Genomic DNA, 19732 nt, shown 5'->3' on the forward strand with positions numbered 1-19732 from the left:
GCCCGCATGGAGAGATCGATCAACTATTTCTTTGTTTCCTACTCATTATTATCAATATCAATCTCTTTCTTATTGCATGCATAAATAATATTAAACCAAGAATCACTCACACTGAAACACTATTATGAGATTGTTATCATAACGTCATATGTATACATAAATCACTTACAAACAAAAACAAAATATAGTATCTATAACTTAATCCATTGGGGAAATTAAGTTCCATATACATATGCTCTCATCATCGTCTAAAAATGTCATATTATTTGGAAGCGTGCACTAGTCATAAAGTAAATTTTCACATAACATGCATAAGCATACCATGGCTATTGACATGCATAGCCATATATTAGTATATGGTATAAGAAAATGCTAAGGCATTAGTATATATATACACTATTAGGCTTAAATGCACTTTTGGTCCCTCTATTTTCAAAAAAATAAAGTTTTGATCCCCCAATTTTAAAAATTAGTTTTTTAGTCCTCCTATTTTCATTTTTTTTTAGTTTTGATCCCCCATCCTATTTTGGGGTTAATTTTGTTGATGTGGCCTTGTAACTAATGATGTGACTGTTACATAATATATAAATAATATATTATATTAAGGGTAGTTTAGTCTTTTATACTCTAGTATTTATACCATTCTATTATTTTGTACTCTATTACTTTTGATTATTCCTAATGAAAACCCTAGCCACTTTAATTATGTTTTCTCTCTATGAATCCTCAATGTTAGTTAACATAGTATCAAAGAGCTTGGTTGATTCTATTAGAACTTACAAGTTTGATAATCAATCTCTGCAATAAGGTTTGATTTGTTCTCTCCCTGGATTTCTTCTTTTTTTGGATTGATGTTTCTCAATTGAAAGTTGTTTGTTACGCGTTCGGTGGGTTTGGTGGGTTTGATTTGTTCTCTATGTTAGTTTGTTTACAATTAAGTGTTGGCACTTTGTTTTTGATTTAGTATTAAGAGTGTATTTTGGAACACTTTGTTCTCTCTGTTAGTGTGCAATTTGTTACGTGGAAGACTTGAAAATCTTTGTGAGTGCACTTCTCTTTGGCAATAGTTTTTTTATTGTTGATTCCCTTTGGTTCTTTGATAGTTTATTGCAATGGCTAGTGATAAAGATGATTCTCTTCAATCTATTAGTGTCCAATTGAAAGGACCAAATTATCCTTATTGGAGTTATGTAATGAGAAATTTTTTGAAAGGAAAAAGGGTGTGGAGTTATGTTGATGAAACCTCTGTTAAGCCCACTGATAAAAAAGATGAAGCAAAGTATGCAAAAGAGTTAGATACATGGGAGGCTAGTAATTCGAAGATCATTACTTGGATCAATAATTCTGTTTCTCAGTCAATAGGTATGCAATTAGTAAAATACGATACTGCTAAAGAGGTTTGGGACCATTTGGAACGGTTGTATAAGCAGTCTAATTTTGCTAAACGTTATCAGTTGGAAAGTGACATTAGAGCTCTTAAGCAAAATAATATGAGCATTCAAGAATTTTATTCGACTATGACAAATTTGAGGGACCAATTGGCTCTCATGGAACCCGCTGAATTAAAAGGTGTCAAAGCATACCTTGACCATAGAGAAGAGCAACGATTAGTTCAATTTTTGATGGCTCTTCGTGACGAATTTGAGGCCTTGCGTGGGAGTATTCTACATCGTACTCCTCTTCCTAATGTTGACTCGGTTGTTAATGAACTGTTGGCAGAAGAAATTAGACTCAAGTCTCACTCTCTTTCGCATTTGGATAAAGAAACTCATACATCTCCTCCATCCGTCTTTGCTGCTCCTTTTAACAAAGGAAAACCTCAAGGGAGGGTTGGTGTTGGTATTGATGAATGTGCTTTTTGCAAGCAAAAAGGGCATTGGAAATTAAATTGTCCGCAATTGATGAAAGCAGGAAGAAAAAATTTTAAGCCTCCCTCATCTAATGTTGCTGCTGCTACTTCTTCTATTGTTGCTCCTCCGTCCGTTGGTTCTGGTATTGGTTCTGCATACCCATATGAGACTAATTCACATGTATTTGATCTTGCTGAGCAGTTTCAAAAGTTTCTCGCAACTCAGCCACATGCTATGTCTGCCTCCTCTATCAAAGGTTTGAATCCCTCTAGCTTGTCAGGTATATCTTCTTCCATATGGATTTTTGATTCCGGTGCATCACATCATATGTCCTATGATCATAAGTCATTTGTGTCCTTAAATCCTAAATCATCTATGTCGGTCTTGACTGCTGATGGCACTCCTATGCCACTAGCAGGCATTGGGTCTGTCTCCACAACTAACTTGTCTTTATCTAATGTATATTATATTCCTAACCTCACTTTGAGTCTTGTTTCTGTTAGTCAATTATGTGATTCTGGTTATTCAGTTGTATTTTCTTCCACTTCTTGTTATGTGCAGGATCAACAATCCGGGAGGAAGATTGGGACAGGCCGTAGACAGGGGGGACTTTATATTTTGGATGAGTTGAGAGTTCCAGATACTGCAGCCTCAATGTCTCCCTCGACTGTTGACTTATCATCTTTTCGTTTAAATTCGTCTTCTAGTAGCTTTTATTTATGGCATTCTCGCCTTGGACATGTTTCTGCCTCTAGATTAAAGTACTTGGCTTCTACCGGAGCTTTAGGAAAGTTGCAAACTAGAGATATTTCTGATTGTTGTGGTTGCAAACTTGCAAAATTTTCTGCTTTGCCCTTTAATAAAAGTACTTCTGTTTCTAATGCACCTTTTGATTTAGTTCATTCTGATGTATGGGGTCCATCATCGGTTTTTACCAAAGGTGGATCTAGATATTATGTATGTTTTATTGATGATTATAGTCGTTATTGTTGGGTTTACCTTATGAAAAATCGTTCAGAATTTTATGATATCTATCGTATGTTTCGTGCTATGGTTAAAACTCAACATAATGCTGTGATAAAGTGTTTTCGTTGCGATCAAGGTGGTGAGTATACTTCTAATAAATTCTCTGAGTTGCTTGCTTATGATGGTACTATTCACCAGACTTCATGTACCGATACTCCTCAACAAAATGGCGTTGCCGAAAGAAAGCATCGTCATATTGTTGAAACTGCCCGTTCTCTTTTGTTGTCTGCAACAGTTCCAAGTGAATTTTGGGGTGAAGCAATTCGTACAGCTGTTCATGTCATTAATAGAATTCCATCATCTATCACTTCAGGTTTGTCTCCATTTGAGGTTTTGTATGGTCATGCTCCTGATTATTCTTATTTAAAAGTATTTGGTTCTACTTGTTTTGTTCTTCTTCCACAAGTTGAACGTAGTAAATTGTGTCCTCGCTCAGCAATATGTGTTTTTCTTGGTTATGGGGATGGTCAAAAGGGTTATCGTTGTTATAATCCTATTAATAAAAAATTGTATGTTTCTCGTCATGTTGTGTTTCTTGAGCACATACCATTTTACTCTCTTTCTTCTGATTCGCATACTCCTACCAGGTCTGAGCTTGCTCATATTGATCCTTTTGCCTTTGATGATGATATTTCTAGTGATTGTACTATTGAGAATTGCAGGACTGACACTATTGCCACTCCAGATACAAATGCTCCCTCTGTCCCCACGGCTATCCAACAACCTCTTGCGACTGTTGATCCTACGCCATCCACAGCCCCTTCTCCTCGTTATCCCTGTCGTGATCGTAAGTCTACTCAATTGCCTGATTTTGTTTATTCCACTTATTCTCCTTCTTTTGCCTCTTTTCTAACCTCTATTCATAATTTGTCTGAGCCATCTTCCTATAAAGAAGCTATTCTTGATCCTCTTTGGCAGCAGGCTATGGCAGAGGAACTTGCTGCTTTGCATAAGACAAATACTTGGGATTTAGTACCTCTTCCACCAGGAAAACGTGCTATTGGGTCTCGTTGGGTATACATGATCAAAACCAAATCTGATGGGTCAGTAGAGCGATACAAAGCTCGTCTTGTTGCTAAGGGTTTCTCTCAACAGTATGGCATGGATTATGAAGAAACATTTGCTCCTGTGGCCAAGATGACTACTATTCGTACTCTTATTGCTGTTGCTTCTGTTCGTCAATGGAATATTTTTCAAATGGATGTTAAAAATGCATTTCTAAATGGTGATCTTCAGGAGGAAGTTTATATGGTACCTCCACCAGGTATTTCTCATAATAAGGGAGAAGTGTGTAAGTTGAAGAAAGCTTTATATGGTCTGAAACAAGCTCCACGAGCTTGGTTTGAGAAGTTTTCTACCGTAATTACATCTCTTGGGTTCCGCCCTAGTGATCATGATTCTGCTTTATTTCTTAGAACCAATTCTCATGGTCGTATTCTATTATCCCTATATGTTGATGATATGATTATTACAGGTGATGATGTTAATGGGATTGATGAGTTGAAATTACAGTTAGCTAAACAATTTGAGATGAAGGATTTAGGCACTCTTCGATATTTTTTGGGGATTGAGGTTGCATACTCCCCTAGAGGTTATCTTCTTTCACAATCTAAATATATTGCCAACATTCTTGAACAAGCTCGTATTTCTGATACTAGATCAGCAGATAGCCCTCTTGAGCTCAATGTGAAATATGCTCCCTCTGATGGCGTTCTTTTATCGGATCCCACTTTGTATCGTACTTTGGTTGGCAGCTTGGTGTATCTTACTATTACCAGACCAGATATTGCTTATGCAGTGCACATTGTTAGTCAGTTTGTTGTTTCTCCTACTACAGTGCATTGGGCAGCTGTTCTTCGCATTCTTCGTTATCTTCGAGGAACTCAATTTCAGAGTCTTCTTTTTCCTTCATCTTCTTCTTTGGAGTTACATGCTTACTCTGATGCAGATTGGGCTGGTGATCCCACTGATCGCAAGTCTACTACAGGTTTTTGTATTTTTCTAGGAGATTCTCTTATATCTTGGAAGAGCAAGAAGCAAGACATTATATCTCGTTCTTCAACAGAAGCTGAGTACCGTGCTATGGCCACTACCACTTCGGAGATAGTGTGGTTACGTTGGCTTCTTTCTGATATGGGGGTTTCTCTGTCTAAAGCTACTCCTATGTATTGTGATAACAAAAGTGTCATTCAAATTGCTCATAACTCGGTCTTTCATGAACGCACCAAACACATTGAGATTGATTGTCATCTCACTCGTCATCATCTTCAACATGGCACTATCACTTTACCATTTGTTTCTTCCTCCTTGCAGATTGCTGACTTGTTCACGAAAACTCATTCTATTAAACGTTTTCATTTCTTGATTGACAAACTCTCGATGCTTCCTATTAATGCATCATGAGTTTGAGGGGGATGTTACATAATATATAAATAATATATTATATTAAGGGTAGTTTAGTCTTTTATACTCTAGTATTTATACCATTCTATTATTTTGTACTCTATTACTTTTGATTATTCCTAATGAAAACCCTAGCCACTTTATGTTTTCTCTCTATGAATCCTCAATGTTAGTTAACGGTGGCAACATTTATGTGGACAAATTTAATATCCATGTCATTATTATATATTTTTAAATTCAATAAAACTTTATTTATAAAATATTTTAATTATTAGAATTATATATTCAACTGAAATAATAATTGTTAAATCTTATAAAATATGAAATTTGAAACCTTAATTATCAAACCTTCAATTACTAGAATTTTATTCACCGTCAGAGAGAATCCTTCCTTACGGATTTCATCAATCCTATGGTTTCCGTTCAAACTCAACAATTTCTGGATTTTTAAAAACGAAAAGAAATTAGAGATGATTTTATGTTTCAATAGAAATTACTCATACTCTTTAAACTATTTATGACTTTGGATGGGTTTGAATGAAAACCCAGAAATTGTTTTAAGTTTGAAGTTGAATTCTAGATTGGTTTTATATAAAGTTGGATGATGATATGCATTAGTGACAATGCCACATTAACAAAATTAGCCTTAAAATAGAATGGGAGATCAAAACTCAAAAAAAATTAAATTGGGGGACTAAAAAGTTGGTTTTTAAAATAGGGGGACCAAAACTTCATTTTTTTGAAAATAGGGGGATCAAAAGTGCATTTAAGCCACACTATTATGAGCAACGTTATTTAAAAAAATACAAAAACCGTTAATTTTGATGTATCTCAATAACATATCAAATGATTTTGGATTTATTTGAAATTTTACACAAATGATCTATATGATGTAAACTTTCAATCCAACGGTGGATTTTATAAAATTTATATCGGTTAAAACGTTATTGAGAGGTGTAACATTTGGTGTCAAACTAGTTGGTGTCAACGGATCCTGACTCTTATTATTATTATTATTATTATTATTATTATTATTATTATTATTATTATTATTATTAAGTTACCTAACTTTCAATTAATGTAGATGTAGATCATAGTGTTCAATAACAATTTTATTTTGCAGGTATCGATAGAGCGGAATGGAGGGTTTAACCTTGAGTGACATCATCGCTCATTGGCAGGATCCACGTGGTTGATGATTGGACTTGGTTTTTCATGTCTTTTTGTTTTATTTGTCTCTTGTGTACTAAATCTTTATTTTATGAATATAAACAACAATTTAAAATCAAACACAGTACAACTGAAATTGTCATGTCTAAATCTTTATTTTTTTAGCATATGAAGCGTATCCAAATGTCAAATTTGTGATGGGTCCTATTTGAGACACGCCTAAGGTTTATGGAATGGTTTGCATGGCTGTTACAACAGTATAGTATAGCCCACGCATGACCCCTAAAGTAAACGAATGCATGCCTATTTGATACCCATAAATACCATTTTGACCTTTAAGTCAATGCAAGTGTAAACAACAACCATTGCTGAGTTTTAAAATTGGCATGGCTAAAATGGACAATTATATTTGTGCTATATCATCTATCCGTAGCTTTAGTTTTGGGTTTGGAATAAAAAGTAATAAAAGACGAAAAAGAAGAAAACTTTGCAAATTCTCCTAGTGGGGTTTGGTTGAGAACTTTTCTTTCTCTTTGTTTTTTATTTTTGTTTTTTATATAAGATTGAGAATTTTCACTACAAACTAGGTTGTATGTAGAGGAGAATAATAACGCTGAAATATAGACCGATAGAGTGGCAGAAAATCTACAAGTATATAATGAAAAACAATTATGAGATATTATATTCCACGAACCAAATAATAAGCTGGAGGAAAGTATACATAACATGATCGAGAGAACATGATCGAGAGAATTTATTTTTTTTGACTAAATTATGAATTATTGTGTATTTATTATCCAAAAGAAGCAAGGCCATGATTTATGTTTTTAAGTAAAATGTGAGAAAATAACTTCTTACCACTACCTCTTCAGGCTGATATCCTCCATTGCTATCTCCATTAACTCTATTCCCAAGGCACCAAATAACATCATTGAACACTGATTGTTGTGGACTCAATTGAAAAACATCAATACTTTTATGTGTACGCGGAGCAAAATTAGCAGCAACTATAACCAAGTAAAAATGCAATAATAATCACGAACAAAGATCAAGATAAAGGAGGAGAAAATGCACACAACGATTTGTTTACTTAGTTCGGACCAACAATGACCTACGTCTGTGGGAGAAAGCATCCCTCTATCAGGGATAGATTTGGAGGGGGGCAAAAGTTTGATATCTGACTACTATGTATAAAAAAAAATTGATTGAGATCGGGAATAACTCATTTTTGTGCTGCATACATTCTCAAAAGGTGATCAACAATCACCGTCAAACGGTGATGAGAATTTTGTATCTATAACATGATAGCAAAAAAAGTTATAATAAGTTTTTGGATCTGTTCTTACACTATTTCAAATAGTTTTGTTACAAAAAGATTCCAAAAGCAATTACAAAGAAGGCAAATCATGTTAGTCGATATACCTCGCAGAGTCGCACCAATATTAATTCATGCTTATAAAGACAAACTCTGGCTCAAATAGGGGTTACTCTATTTTTATTTAAAAAACAGAGAAGTGAAAGGGAAATTTTGTGTCAAATGTTGTAGGGTACTATACTCCATAGTCTTTTCTCTGTCACTTCCACCGTCCACCTCTATTATTCTTTCTCAATGTCTATTTTTGTTTATAATTTGCTTCAATTTCTTTCTTTAGTCTACCATTTTCATCATTATACCATGTTACTAAAAAATATACTTGGTTCTTGTATTTCTAGTTGCACACAATCAAATGTTACTAATTAATTTGTTAATAAAAACTATAGTTTTAAATTGCGCTTCACAACCACAATTGCGGCCACAATATTGTTGATATCGTAGCCACCATAATTGCATTGCACCACAATTGCACTATGATTTTTACTCACGTGTACAACTATATCATAACCATATTAAGGAACACATCAAACAATTTCGGCCATAACCGTTCAAATATTTTTGTAATATTTATGAACACTGAATCTCAATTTACTGTTAGATGTAAACAAAACAGGCCTGGCCTTGCCAAGCCTATAGGCGTGCGCGCGCACGAGGCTTAAGCCAAGAGATTGCTTGGAGCTTAAGCTAGTTGTGAAACTCCCTTGTAACTTGTCTATATAAGGCACATTGTCTTGTGTGAATAATAGAGAACACCATTTTACCTAACAATTGGTATCAGTGAGCCCTCAAGGGTCCTGATAATTGCAAAACGCAGTTTTGCAACAAGATTCAGTTACAAACTGTTACAATCTGTTCTTCCCAAACTTCATCTTCCTCCTTGATTCATCTCTTTCATTCTTTCACCTCAATTACTTCTCTAATGGTTGATTCCTCCAATTACATACATCCATCAATTCCAAAATTCGATGGACATTATGATCACTGGGCAATGCTTATGGAAAATTTGCTTCGATCGAAAGAATATTGGTCCCTAATTGAAGATGGCATCATCGTTGCTCCTGCAAACGCAACTCCAGAGAAAAGAAAGCTTGCAGAAGAAAGCAAACTCAAAGATCTGAAGGCCAAGAACTTTCTGTTTCAATCGATTGAAAGATCAATCTTGGAAATAATTCTTGATCGCAACACAGCTCGTGATATTTGGGAATCAATGCGCAAGAAATATCAAGGTTCCACCAAGGTTAAGAGAGCTCAGCTTCAAGCTCTGCGAAAGGAATTTGAGATCTTGCAGATGAAAGATAATGAAACTGTAAGTGATTTCTTCTCAAGAACTTTAGCAATTGCGAACAAGATGACTGCATCAGGTGAAACTATGACTCAGACTATAGTTGTAGAAAAAGTTTTGAGGTCCATGAGTGAGAAATTCAATTACGTTGTGTGTTCCATAGAAGAGTCTAATGATGTAACTACTCTTACAATTGATGAATTGCAAAGTAGTTTATTAGTTCATGAGAAAAGAATGAAACCAACACAAGTAAAAGATGAAGAACAGGCCTTGAAAGTTTCATATGGCAGAGGTGGGGGAAGAGGGAGAGGAAGAAACAGTTCAAGAGGTGGAAGAGGCAGAGGTAGACAACAAAATAGAGATCTTGTTGAGTGTTATAGATGCCACAAGCTTGGACACTATCAGAGTGAATGTCCAACATGGGAAGAAGCAAACTATGCAGAGCTTGATGAACATGGAGAAGTCTTGCTTATGGCGCAAGAAAAGCTTAAAGAACCAGTCAAAAGTGAATTGAAAGATGAGATCTGGTTCCTTGATTCTGGTTGCAGCAACCATATGGTTGGAAAGAAAGAATGGTTATTTGAATTTGATTCAGAATTCAGAGAAACTGTGAAATTATGTGACAATTCAAGAATGCAAGTCATGGGAAAAGGCAATTTGAGATTGCAGATTGAAGGAATAGTACAGGTTATAACCAGTGTGTATTATCTTCCTGACTTGAAGAATAACTTGCTGAGTATTGGTCAATTACAACAGAAGAATTTGACAATTGTCTTTTCAAAGAACAATTGCAAGGTGTATCATGAAAGCAGGGGTTTGCTCATGTCTACAGAGATGTCAGCCAATAGAATGTATATGATACATGCTTCAGTAATCACTCCAATGTGTTTCAAAACTACAGGTTCAGATTAAACACAACTGTGGCACTGCAGATATGGCCACTTGAATCTTAAAGGTTTGAACATTCTGGCAAAGAAATCCATGGTTAAGGGATTGCCTGCTTTACAAGAAACTGTAGAAACTTGTGAAAGTTGCATCATAGGCAAGCAACACAGAGATTCTATCCCTAAAACCTCAAACTGGAGAGCTACCGAAAGACTCCAATTGTTTCATTCAGACATTTGTGGCCCTATCAAACCTTCACTAATGATTTTAGCAGAAAAACATGGACCTATCCTCTCATAGAAAAATCTAGTGCTCTATCTACTTTCAAAAAATTCAAAGCAATTGTAGAAAAAGAGTCAAATTGTCAAATTGAATGCCTAAGAACTGATAGAGGAGGTGAATTCACTTCAAATGAATTTAATGATTTTTGCAGCCAACATGGAATCAAAAGGAAACTTACTGCAGCCTATACTCCACAGCAGAATGGAGTTTCTGAGAGAAAGAACATGACAATTATGAATATGGTTAGAAGTATGTTAACAGAGAAAAATGTACCTAAGAAATTCTGGCCAGAAGCAGTCATTTGGGCTACATATGTGTTGAATAGAAGCCCAACTATGTCAGTGAAAGAAGTAACACCAGAAGAGGCTTGGAGTAAAGTGAAACCAGCAGTTCACTACTTCAAAATCTTTGGATGTGTAGCCTATGCACATGTCTCTGACACTCAGAGGAAGAAACTAGATTCAAAAAGCATCAAGTGTATTCACCTTGGTGTAAGTGAAGAATCAAAAGCATATAAGCTTTATGATCCTGTCAACAAAAGGATAATAGTAAGCAGAGATGTAATCTTTGATGAGTCAAAAGGGTGGGAATTGAAACAAAATAAAGCTACAAAGGCTCGGATAAGTGATCTAGATGATATTGAAATTGAAGCATTAAGCAACAATGATGAAAATGATCAAGTGACTAATGATGAATCAATTGAAGTTGGAGAAAGCAGCCAATAGACTCTTGGTGATGAACATGTTAGTGATACTGAAAGCTCTGATGAAGATCTACATGGTAATCCCATCATCTCTCTTAAACCAAGAAGACCACCTAGTTGGATGAGAGACTATGTAATAGGACAAGAGCAAATTGAAAACAATGAATTGCACAATCTAGCTGTGTTCTACAACAATGACCAGACACATATGAAGAGGCTGCAAAACATAAGGTATGGAGAAAAGCAATGGATCAAGAAATTGAAGCCATAGAAAAGAATGGAACCTGGGAATTAACTGAGTTACCAGAAGGAAACAAAAGAATTGGAGTTAAATGGATCTTCAAAACCAAATACAATGAGAATGGAAAGGTTGAGAAGTATAAAGCTAGACTAGTAGCTAAAGGTTACAGTCAGCAGCATGGTGTTGATTACAGAGAAGTGTTTGCACCTGTTTCCAGATGGGATACAATAAGATGTATATTGGCCTTATTTGCTAGCAAGGGATGGAATCTGTATCAGCTTGATGTAAAGAGTGCCTTCTTACATAGTGAATTGACTGAAGATGTATATGTTGAACAACCATGTGGCTATCAGACAAATGATAAAAATAAAGTATACAAGCTCGGAAAAGCTCTATATGGGTTGAAGCAGGCTCCCAGAGCTTGGTATAGCAAGATTGAATCATACTTTGTGCAGGAATCATTCACCAAGTGTCCATATGAACACACTCTCTTCATAAAGCATGAAAAAGAAGGGAAAATTCTGATAGTAAGCCTATATGTTGATGATCTGATATACACAGGTAATGATGAAAATATGTTTGAAAGTTTCAAAAGATCAATGAAAAGCAAATTTGCCATGACAAATTTAGGGAAGATGAGATACTTCTTAGGTGTTGAAATCAAACAAGCAGGCAAAGGCATATTCATATATCAACAAAAGTATGCTCAAGATATACTGTCAAGGTTTGGTATGGAAGATTGTAACAAGGTGTGTAGTCCAATTGTCACTGGCTGCAAATTGACAAAGAATGAAGGAGGAAAGCTGGTTGATGCTACTGAATACAGGCAAATGATAGGTTGTCTGATGTATCTCTTGGCTACAAGGCCTGATCTTGCCTTCTTTGTATGTTTAGTAGCAATGTATATGGATAGACCTACTGAACTACATTTGGCTGCTGTGAAAAGAATTTTGAGGTATCTAAAGGGTACAATCAATTTAGGCATATTGTACCAGAGAAATCAAGGTGAATTGAAATTGCAAGGCTGGACAGATTCTGATTATGCAGGGGATCTAGATGACAGAAAATCCACATCTGGATATGTGTTCATGTATGGCAATGGACCAATCTCCTGGTCCTCAAAGAAGCAAGCTATAGTGACTCTTTCCACCACTGAAGCTGAGTTTGTAGCTGCAGCATCTAGTGCATGTCAAGCAGTTTGGCTTAGAAGGATACTTGATCAACTTGGTCAGACACAGGTGGGAGAAACTGTGATACTATGTGACAATTCCTCTATCAAATTGTCAAAGAATCCAGTGTTACATGGTAGGTGCAAGCATATAGATATTAAATACCATTTTCTGAGAGATCTCACCAAGGAAAAGACTGTTGAATTGGAGCACTGCAACACTCAAGATCAAGTTGCAGATATCATGACCAAGGCATTAAATCTTGAGAGCTTTTGCAAATTGAGAGACAAACTGAGCATATGTGATGCTACTACTATTTTTTAGTATTCTGTAATTCTTACTTGTAGTATGTAAAAGGTGTCTTGTAATAGAAGTATAGTTTAAGGGAGGGTTTGTTAGATGTAAACAAAACAGGTCTGGCCTTGCCAAGCCTATAGGCGTGCGCGCGCACGAGGCTTAAGCCAAGAGATTGCTTGGAGCTTAAGCTAGTTGCGAAACTCCCTTGTAACTTGTCTATATAAGGCACATTGCCTTGTGTGAATAATAGAGAACACCATTTTACCTAACATTTACGTCAAGTGTGTTTTTCAAATATCTTTTAATAAATATGCATGAAACAAACTGAGCCTCTACTATAGTGAGTAATCACAATGATTGCAATTGTAGTAATTGTTACTGCATCCGCGTTCACAAGTGCAATTTGCATGCAAAACATGTTAATAGAAATTTAATTTTCAACTTCCCATATATAAAACATGTTAATAGAAATTTAATTTTCACAAGTCTATCATGTATGTCCCATAAAGTTTTCAATAGAAATTAATTATTATAAAACGGTTGGTAGAGCACAAGGCTCTTAACCTTGTGGTCGTGGGTTCGAGCCCCACGGTGGGCATTTATTTTTAAATATTTTTTGTTCAAAAAAAAATTATTATAAAACGGGAGTAAAAATTTGATAGTTATAACTTATAAGAGTCTTTATTAACTAGTGCACATGTACGAGTTAAAAAAATTAAAAAACTAAAAACAGAAATAAAAGAAAATATATACATTGAAATAAAATTAAAATATAGACTTTTAAAATGTTGGACTATACAATTTTTAAATTTTTTTTTTATAAATTTATACTCTTAATTAGTACATTTAATACACCGGTTAGCATTTGCTTAGTTATAATTTAGGCATGGCAATGGGTACTCGCGGGTACGGTTTTTACCTTCCTCGTTCCCCATACCCGAATCATTGATAAATACTCGTTCCCCACCCATTACCCGACGGGGATGAAAAATTGAACCCAAACCCCGTCCCAAATGGGTTCGGGTATACCCAAATGGGTTCGGGTATCCCCGAACCTTGCCCTGTCCTGCTGAACCTTACCCGAACCCAAAATTTTCCCGAATGCTGACATACATACAATACAAAAAATTTCAAATAATAAAGTACAAACCAAAATTTCAATGCATTAAACATATAAATGAAATGATATTCCAAAATATCAAACCAAAATTATCAAAACCATAAAATAGTACCGGTACAAACCAATATTCCAAAATACCATCAAAACAACCACATAACCAAAAATGTTCTACATCATTGTTCACTGAAATTGCTAAAAAAACAAATAACTAAGAACCATTGTTATATATATAAATCAACAAAAATTAATTACAACAAAAATTGTGTTTTTGTTTTCACATACATATATAAATCAAGGGAATTGCTATATATTAGGAAAGAAGATACGCAAGAAAAACAAGAATGGCTAGGTGCTCTGCTTTAAACAAACTAAAAAATATCAGTTGCGTGAAATCATGACCGTGCCTTGATAAAATATAGGGCCAAGATCATCTAACAACAACAACAAAGCTTATAAAAAAAAAGAAACTAACAACAACAAAAATTGGGGCTATTTTGTTTCACGCACAAAGATAGAAAATCAACTAACAACCACAAAAATTGAGGCTTTTTGTTTCAATAAATTGAACTTAATCTAAATTAAACAAAATCAAATATATCAATCTATGTTACAATGGTTAATTTTAGAGTTCATACGATGAATGGAAAGATTAAAGTTCAATTTTTTCTTTAGGGATTTATGGTTTTAAAGCAAAAACAATAAAAATTGAAGAGTAAAACTTACTATAAGAAGAATACTGATGAGGAGTTGAAGCCTTGAAGATTGTAATTCGTTCTGAACTTTCCGTTGAAGGAGATGAAGGAATCGAAGCCTTGAAGGGGTAATATATATAAGAAAATGAAACATAGCAATATAAGATGTGTAGAACTTGAAAAGTTTGGAATGGAATTGAAAGAGAATGAATCATTACTGCTTGTTGGGAAGTGAAATTATTGGAATTGAGAAAGAGAATTAGGTGGAAGTGGGAAGTGGCAAAGACGTGAAGTGGGAATTGGGACGGGTTACAATATAAATAAATAGGGGTAATATAGTAATTTTATATAAACGGGCGGGTTCGGGGACGGGTTCGGGGTGGGTACCAATATCCCCGTTACCCGCCCCATCCCCATGTTTTGAAATCGGGGAAAACCCAAACCCGAACCCAAACCCAGTCAAATCGATTTTTCCCCGTCAAACTCGTGGTGGGTTCGAGCGGGTACCCGCGGGTACGGGTTCCGTTGCCATGCCTATATGTAACCCAAAAAAATTATGAGATTAATCCATTTAAATTTCATTATATTTGTCTTTACCTTAGTGAATGATGTCTTTCTCTATCTACACATGTCACTACCACCTATTCACCATATAGCAAGGTTCTGTGTAAATTCAATTATTCTTTATTTTTCTTTGAGGAAATAAATGTAATTATTATTCTTAGTTATGTGTATATCCAAGTCCAATGGCCAAGATTTTTCATTTCATGTCTCTCAAAAAGTAGCTCTCTCAGGAGTGATAAATACACACATAGCCATAATTTGAATCACACAAACAAACAAAGACATTAGAATCTCGTATCTTTGCTTTTCTCTCTTCTCTTTTTCCCTCTCCTCTTCAACTTGTAGTCTTGGTTTTTCTTCAAAGCTAAATATGTTCCCTGCACTTATGTCCAATTCCACTTCTTTCTCTCAAGAAACCACTCTCTCTTCTAATACTCTTCCTAGATTAAACCACGTAGTTTCAACCATAAATTCTTCACAACAACCTCAAAAGACCAAGAAAAAAAGAAACCTCCCTGGTAATCCAGGTAATTCTTGTTACGTTGCGAACCTTTATATTGCACAAACAAAGTTGTGGTTTTGATTCTGTTGCAGAGACTTCAAAATTCTTTAAATTGTAACTATAATTGCAGTTGCAGACCGCAATTTAATATATAGGATATATGCACCTTAGTTCAATTGTTTAGTAATTATTTATCAGACTTTACTTACCTCGCGGCTGAATTCTGATAATATTGGATTATTAATTACTATATGATTGCCATGTTAATTAATTTTGTGATTGATTTTGTTAATTCAGATCCTGATGCTGAAGTGATAGCTTTATCACCAAGGACATTATTAGCAACAAATAGATTTGTGTGTGAGATCTGCAGCAAGGGTTTTCAGAGAGATCAAAACCTTCAACTACATAGGAGAGGACATAACCTACCATGGAAGTTGAAACAAAGGAACAACAAAGATGTTATTAAAAAGAGAGCTTATGTTTGTCCAGAACCTTCATGTGTTCATCATAACCCTTCAAGGGCTCTTGGAGATCTTACAGGAATTAAGAAACATTTTTCTAGAAAACATGGTGAGAAGAAATGGAAATGTGATAAGTGCTCAAAGATTTATGCTGTTCACTCTGATTGGAAAGCTCATTCTAAAACCTGTGGTACTAGAGAATATAAATGTGATTGTGGTACCCTTTTTTCCAGGTATAGTACTATACTACTACTCTTATATATTTTCATGATTGGATTAGTATAGGGAAATTGTAGTGAATTCCTGTGGTTTTGATAGAAGCTACACTTTAGAGTTTCGGAAAATTATATTGCTACTGTAATTCTGTCAAATTCATTGTTTTCCAAACGTACACTATATATCAAGTCTCCTATTTACCGATCGGGTAGTTTTTATAGTACACATATTTTTTGTTAATTTCATATCAACGTTTTACTAAATTAACCTATTTACCCCTTCTTGGCCTTTACTATTGACGTATTTATGTTAATTTTTAGACCAAATAAATTTAGTCTGATGGTAAGAAATTTAGATAGTTCGTTAGAAATCATAGGTTTGATCTTCAGCTTTACTATAAACAAAAAAAACAAATCATCTTAAAAAGAATTATGTTATAAGTACGAATTATTCACATCTGATTATTCAGGCATATATGGCCGCATTTTATATATACACCTAAAAGGGTCTTAATTTTTTTTATTATATGTTCTTACATAAGAATGGTATGCTAGATTTTTTGCCTTGAAATTTGTCTCATGATAGGCTGCATGAAAATGGATACAGCTAATATATTATAAGTGTCCAATTACTAAAGAGACTAGATTTAACTTTAGCTGTTTTCTGAATCCTAAAAAAGGCCAAATGAATGTGTTGCAATTAGCAACAACAAAAAACACAATCCACACACACATTTTGTTTTTATCTATTACAGTACTCTATTATCTGTGACTCAATAGCAATTTTTTTAACATCATGATGCATGCACATGCATGTCAGCATGAACAGCATGATGTATACTATTTTTACAACATTATGTAATAAAAAAAATAAAAAAAATTTACCATTTTCAAATGTGTCAGTGTGTGCTCAATTGTTTTCTAGACTTAAATGTACTTTTTTTCTCTACACATATATATGTTCATATATTGAGTGGGTGCAGTCTCTAAGAAAATGATGGATATCTATATTTGTCTACTGAAAAAGTGAAAAGAAGTATAATCAATATTATAGTTATAAAATTTGTGATGATTTCTTACTTTTTTTCTCAATTTTCAATTTTATTGAAAACTACATATAGTATTTTTCTGTGAACTTTTTTCATCATTGTGAAATCTGATAAATCTGCAAGAAATCTGATATGCTAAGTTGCTTTCTTCTATAGTTTCATTAGTGGATATTCAATCTCAATAGCTAATTATCTTTGTGTCTTGCATGAGTTCTAGTTTCCCAAGACTTCTACCATAATTAACAACAATAATGCTACTAATAATCTTTCTACATAATGTAATTTAATTATAACTTTTTGCATGCATAAAGCAAAAGGCTATCCACATCAATTGCATCATATCCTCTATCTCTCTCTCCTACTTAACATTTGACCCTGTCCCTATTAACATAATTCATGTTGCTTTTGGTCCAAACCCATTGACACATTAATCCGTGTAGACATTAGTCCCCTCTATCCCATCCCATGCATGATTTCCATTGCCTTTTTGCACATTCTACAAGTATTTCACAATCATAAGTCTCCTTTCCATATATTTTTTTAATAGTAAAACTCACATTCAGATTATGTAACATGCTAAAATGGATTATAGTCAAATAGTGACCGTAGAGGAATCTCAATCATCTGATTTTAATCAATAATTTTTCACATATTTATTAGTATTAAATTTATTCCTTTGATTTTAATTATATGGTATGCATTCTACAATATGTACTCAAAGAATTCGGGTCGTGCATGTACATGTATGATTCACAAATTCAATAAAGAACAAACGTCTCTTCGAGGACATACGCTAAAATTAGAACAATACTGAGAAGATTAATATGGCTCCTGCACAAGGATAACACACAAATCAAGAAATGGTCCAAAAAAATTCATTAAAAAAATTCAATAAAGAACAAACGGCTAAAATTGTATGATTACATGTACATGTTAGGGTAATCTCGACTTCGGATGATCCTCAAATTGTAATTTCTTCTTTTTTTTTCTTCTTATGTCGGATTCTAAAAAGGGTTGCATATATAGGTCGATTTTATAGGATTGAGTTAGGGTTAAGTCACATTCTAAGAGGTTTCTCTTGAGATTAATTTGTTTCATTTGTTTGAAATGTGCAGGAAGGACAGCTTCATAACCCACAGAGCATTTTGTGATGCATTGGCTGAAGAAAGTGCAAGAATGTCAGCAAATATCCAATTATCCACCACAAACCCACTATCCCAATCTCTCTTTCTCTTCCCAAATCAACAAAGCCAAATCACATGGGACCCACCTCAACAAAACCCTAACCCTAATACTCACACATCATCCCTACCACACCATAACATGATCAAGCATGAATCACATCAAAACTTTCACAACATCAACCTCTCTTCTTCTCCTCTTCCCTCATTTCTTCATGATCACCCTAACAACCCTAATTATAAGACCAATATCATGATGACATCATCACCCTTCCACGTCAGCACACAACAACCTTCCTCCACTTCTGCCATGTCACCACACCTCTCAGCAACGGCACTTCTCCAGCAAGCAGCCACTGTCGGAGCCACCGCCATCACAGGCGGCCAACCGGTTCATCTGCCACGTCAGCTCAGCATGAGCGAGTTTGGATCGGTGACTCAGATTGACTCGGTTGATCACTACATTAACAACATGAGAGACCGGAATCTTAAGAATGAAGATCTTACTAGGGACTTTCTTGGCCTTACTAACGGCGGAGGAAATGGTGGTGCTGTTGACGTTACCATCGACATGAAGGATATGCTAACATTCACTGGAGGTTTAGAGTATCACGGCCACCAACCTCATGAAAACATGACGATGTTCAGGCAGTCACAACAACAAGGTTTTGGTTTTCTTGGGACAACAGCAACTGTTCCCGAGTCATGGGGGAATTGTTAGACACAACCAAGGGTATCATTGACACTAATCCCCCGGATTTAAATGAGGAGCAAACTTGAGTTTTAAAGTTGCTGCATGCTTTAAGTCAAGATGGAACCCAGGACATTAGAAGAGACTCGCGACATCTCATCCTATCGTTTTTGGATACTTTTGCCTTATTTCTCTTCCCATTGTTATCAAGTGTACTCATATTTTAAATTTGTTTATTTTGTTCTTTTCAATTTAAACTATATGTTTGATTTCAGTTTCATGAATGAATCTTTAGTTTTCACACGTACTATATTACTGTTCCTTCCTTATATGTTGTCGTTGTTTACTATTTTTGCTTTCTGATCGGTCCATTACTCTCTCCAGATGATCTAGTTTATGGGTTCAAACTTTTGAATTTTTAAGCATTTTGAACTAGTTGTGTAAAAAAATAAATAAATCAAATTGCAATATAAATTGTTTGTGAATTGTCCTTGGGAATGAGCATAGCTAGGTTTTTGTTGAGTATGGCTTATATATGCATTAGTAAGAGGCTGGGGAGGCCAGGATTGGG

At 34.9% G+C, this 19732-nt stretch overlaps 2 protein-coding genes and 1 non-coding gene across 3 annotated transcripts; all 3 read left to right on the top strand.

Moving 5' to 3' along the window:
• The first annotated feature begins 1546 nt into the window (after positions 1–1546).
• Positions 1547–2828, top strand: LOC123922761. Its single transcript, XM_045975454.1, has 2 exons — positions 1547–2130; positions 2412–2828. The coding sequence occupies exons 1-2, from the start codon at positions 1548–1550 to the stop codon at positions 2447–2449; spliced, it is 621 nt and encodes a 206-aa protein (XP_045831410.1). The 5' UTR covers position 1547; the 3' UTR covers positions 2450–2828.
• A 12409-nt stretch (positions 2829–15237) lies between these two features.
• LOC123883784 (protein indeterminate-domain 12-like) lies at positions 15238–19464 on the top strand. Its single transcript, XM_045932687.1, has 3 exons — positions 15238–15586; positions 15859–16258; positions 18405–19464. The coding sequence occupies exons 1-3, from the start codon at positions 15430–15432 to the stop codon at positions 19189–19191; spliced, it is 1344 nt and encodes a 447-aa protein (XP_045788643.1). The 5' UTR covers positions 15238–15429; the 3' UTR covers positions 19192–19464.
• On the top strand, positions 18064–18164 carry LOC123903344. The gene has a single exon (XR_006807925.1). It is a non-coding gene; the product is annotated as a U6 spliceosomal RNA (small nuclear RNA).
• Positions 19465–19732: the final 268 nt, after the last annotated feature.

This window comes from Trifolium pratense, linkage group LG1 (assembly GCF_020283565.1).
Source record: "Trifolium pratense cultivar HEN17-A07 linkage group LG1, ARS_RC_1.1, whole genome shotgun sequence".
NCBI classification, from domain to species: Eukaryota; Viridiplantae; Streptophyta; class Magnoliopsida; order Fabales; family Fabaceae; genus Trifolium; species Trifolium pratense.

What these genes read in the sequence shown, in the direction of transcription:
- LOC123922761 (XM_045975454.1), top strand. Translation starts at nt 1,548, where the DNA reads ATGGAACCCGCTGAATTAAAAGGTGTCAAAGCATACCTTGACCATAGA. An exon ending in GAATCCCTCTAGCTTGTCAG is followed by an intron (nt 2,131 to 2,411) that starts GTATATCTTCTT and finishes TGTTATGTGCAG; the next exon opens with GATCAACAATCCGGGAGGAA.
- LOC123883784 (XM_045932687.1), top strand. Translation starts at nt 15,430, where the DNA reads ATGTTCCCTGCACTTATGTCCAATTCCACTTCTTTCTCTCAAGAAACC. An exon ending in AAACCTCCCTGGTAATCCAG is followed by an intron (nt 15,587 to 15,858) that starts GTAATTCTTGTT and finishes TTGTTAATTCAG; the next exon opens with ATCCTGATGCTGAAGTGATA. An exon ending in TGTGGTACCCTTTTTTCCAG is followed by an intron (nt 16,259 to 18,404) that starts GTATAGTACTAT and finishes TGAAATGTGCAG; the next exon opens with GAAGGACAGCTTCATAACCC.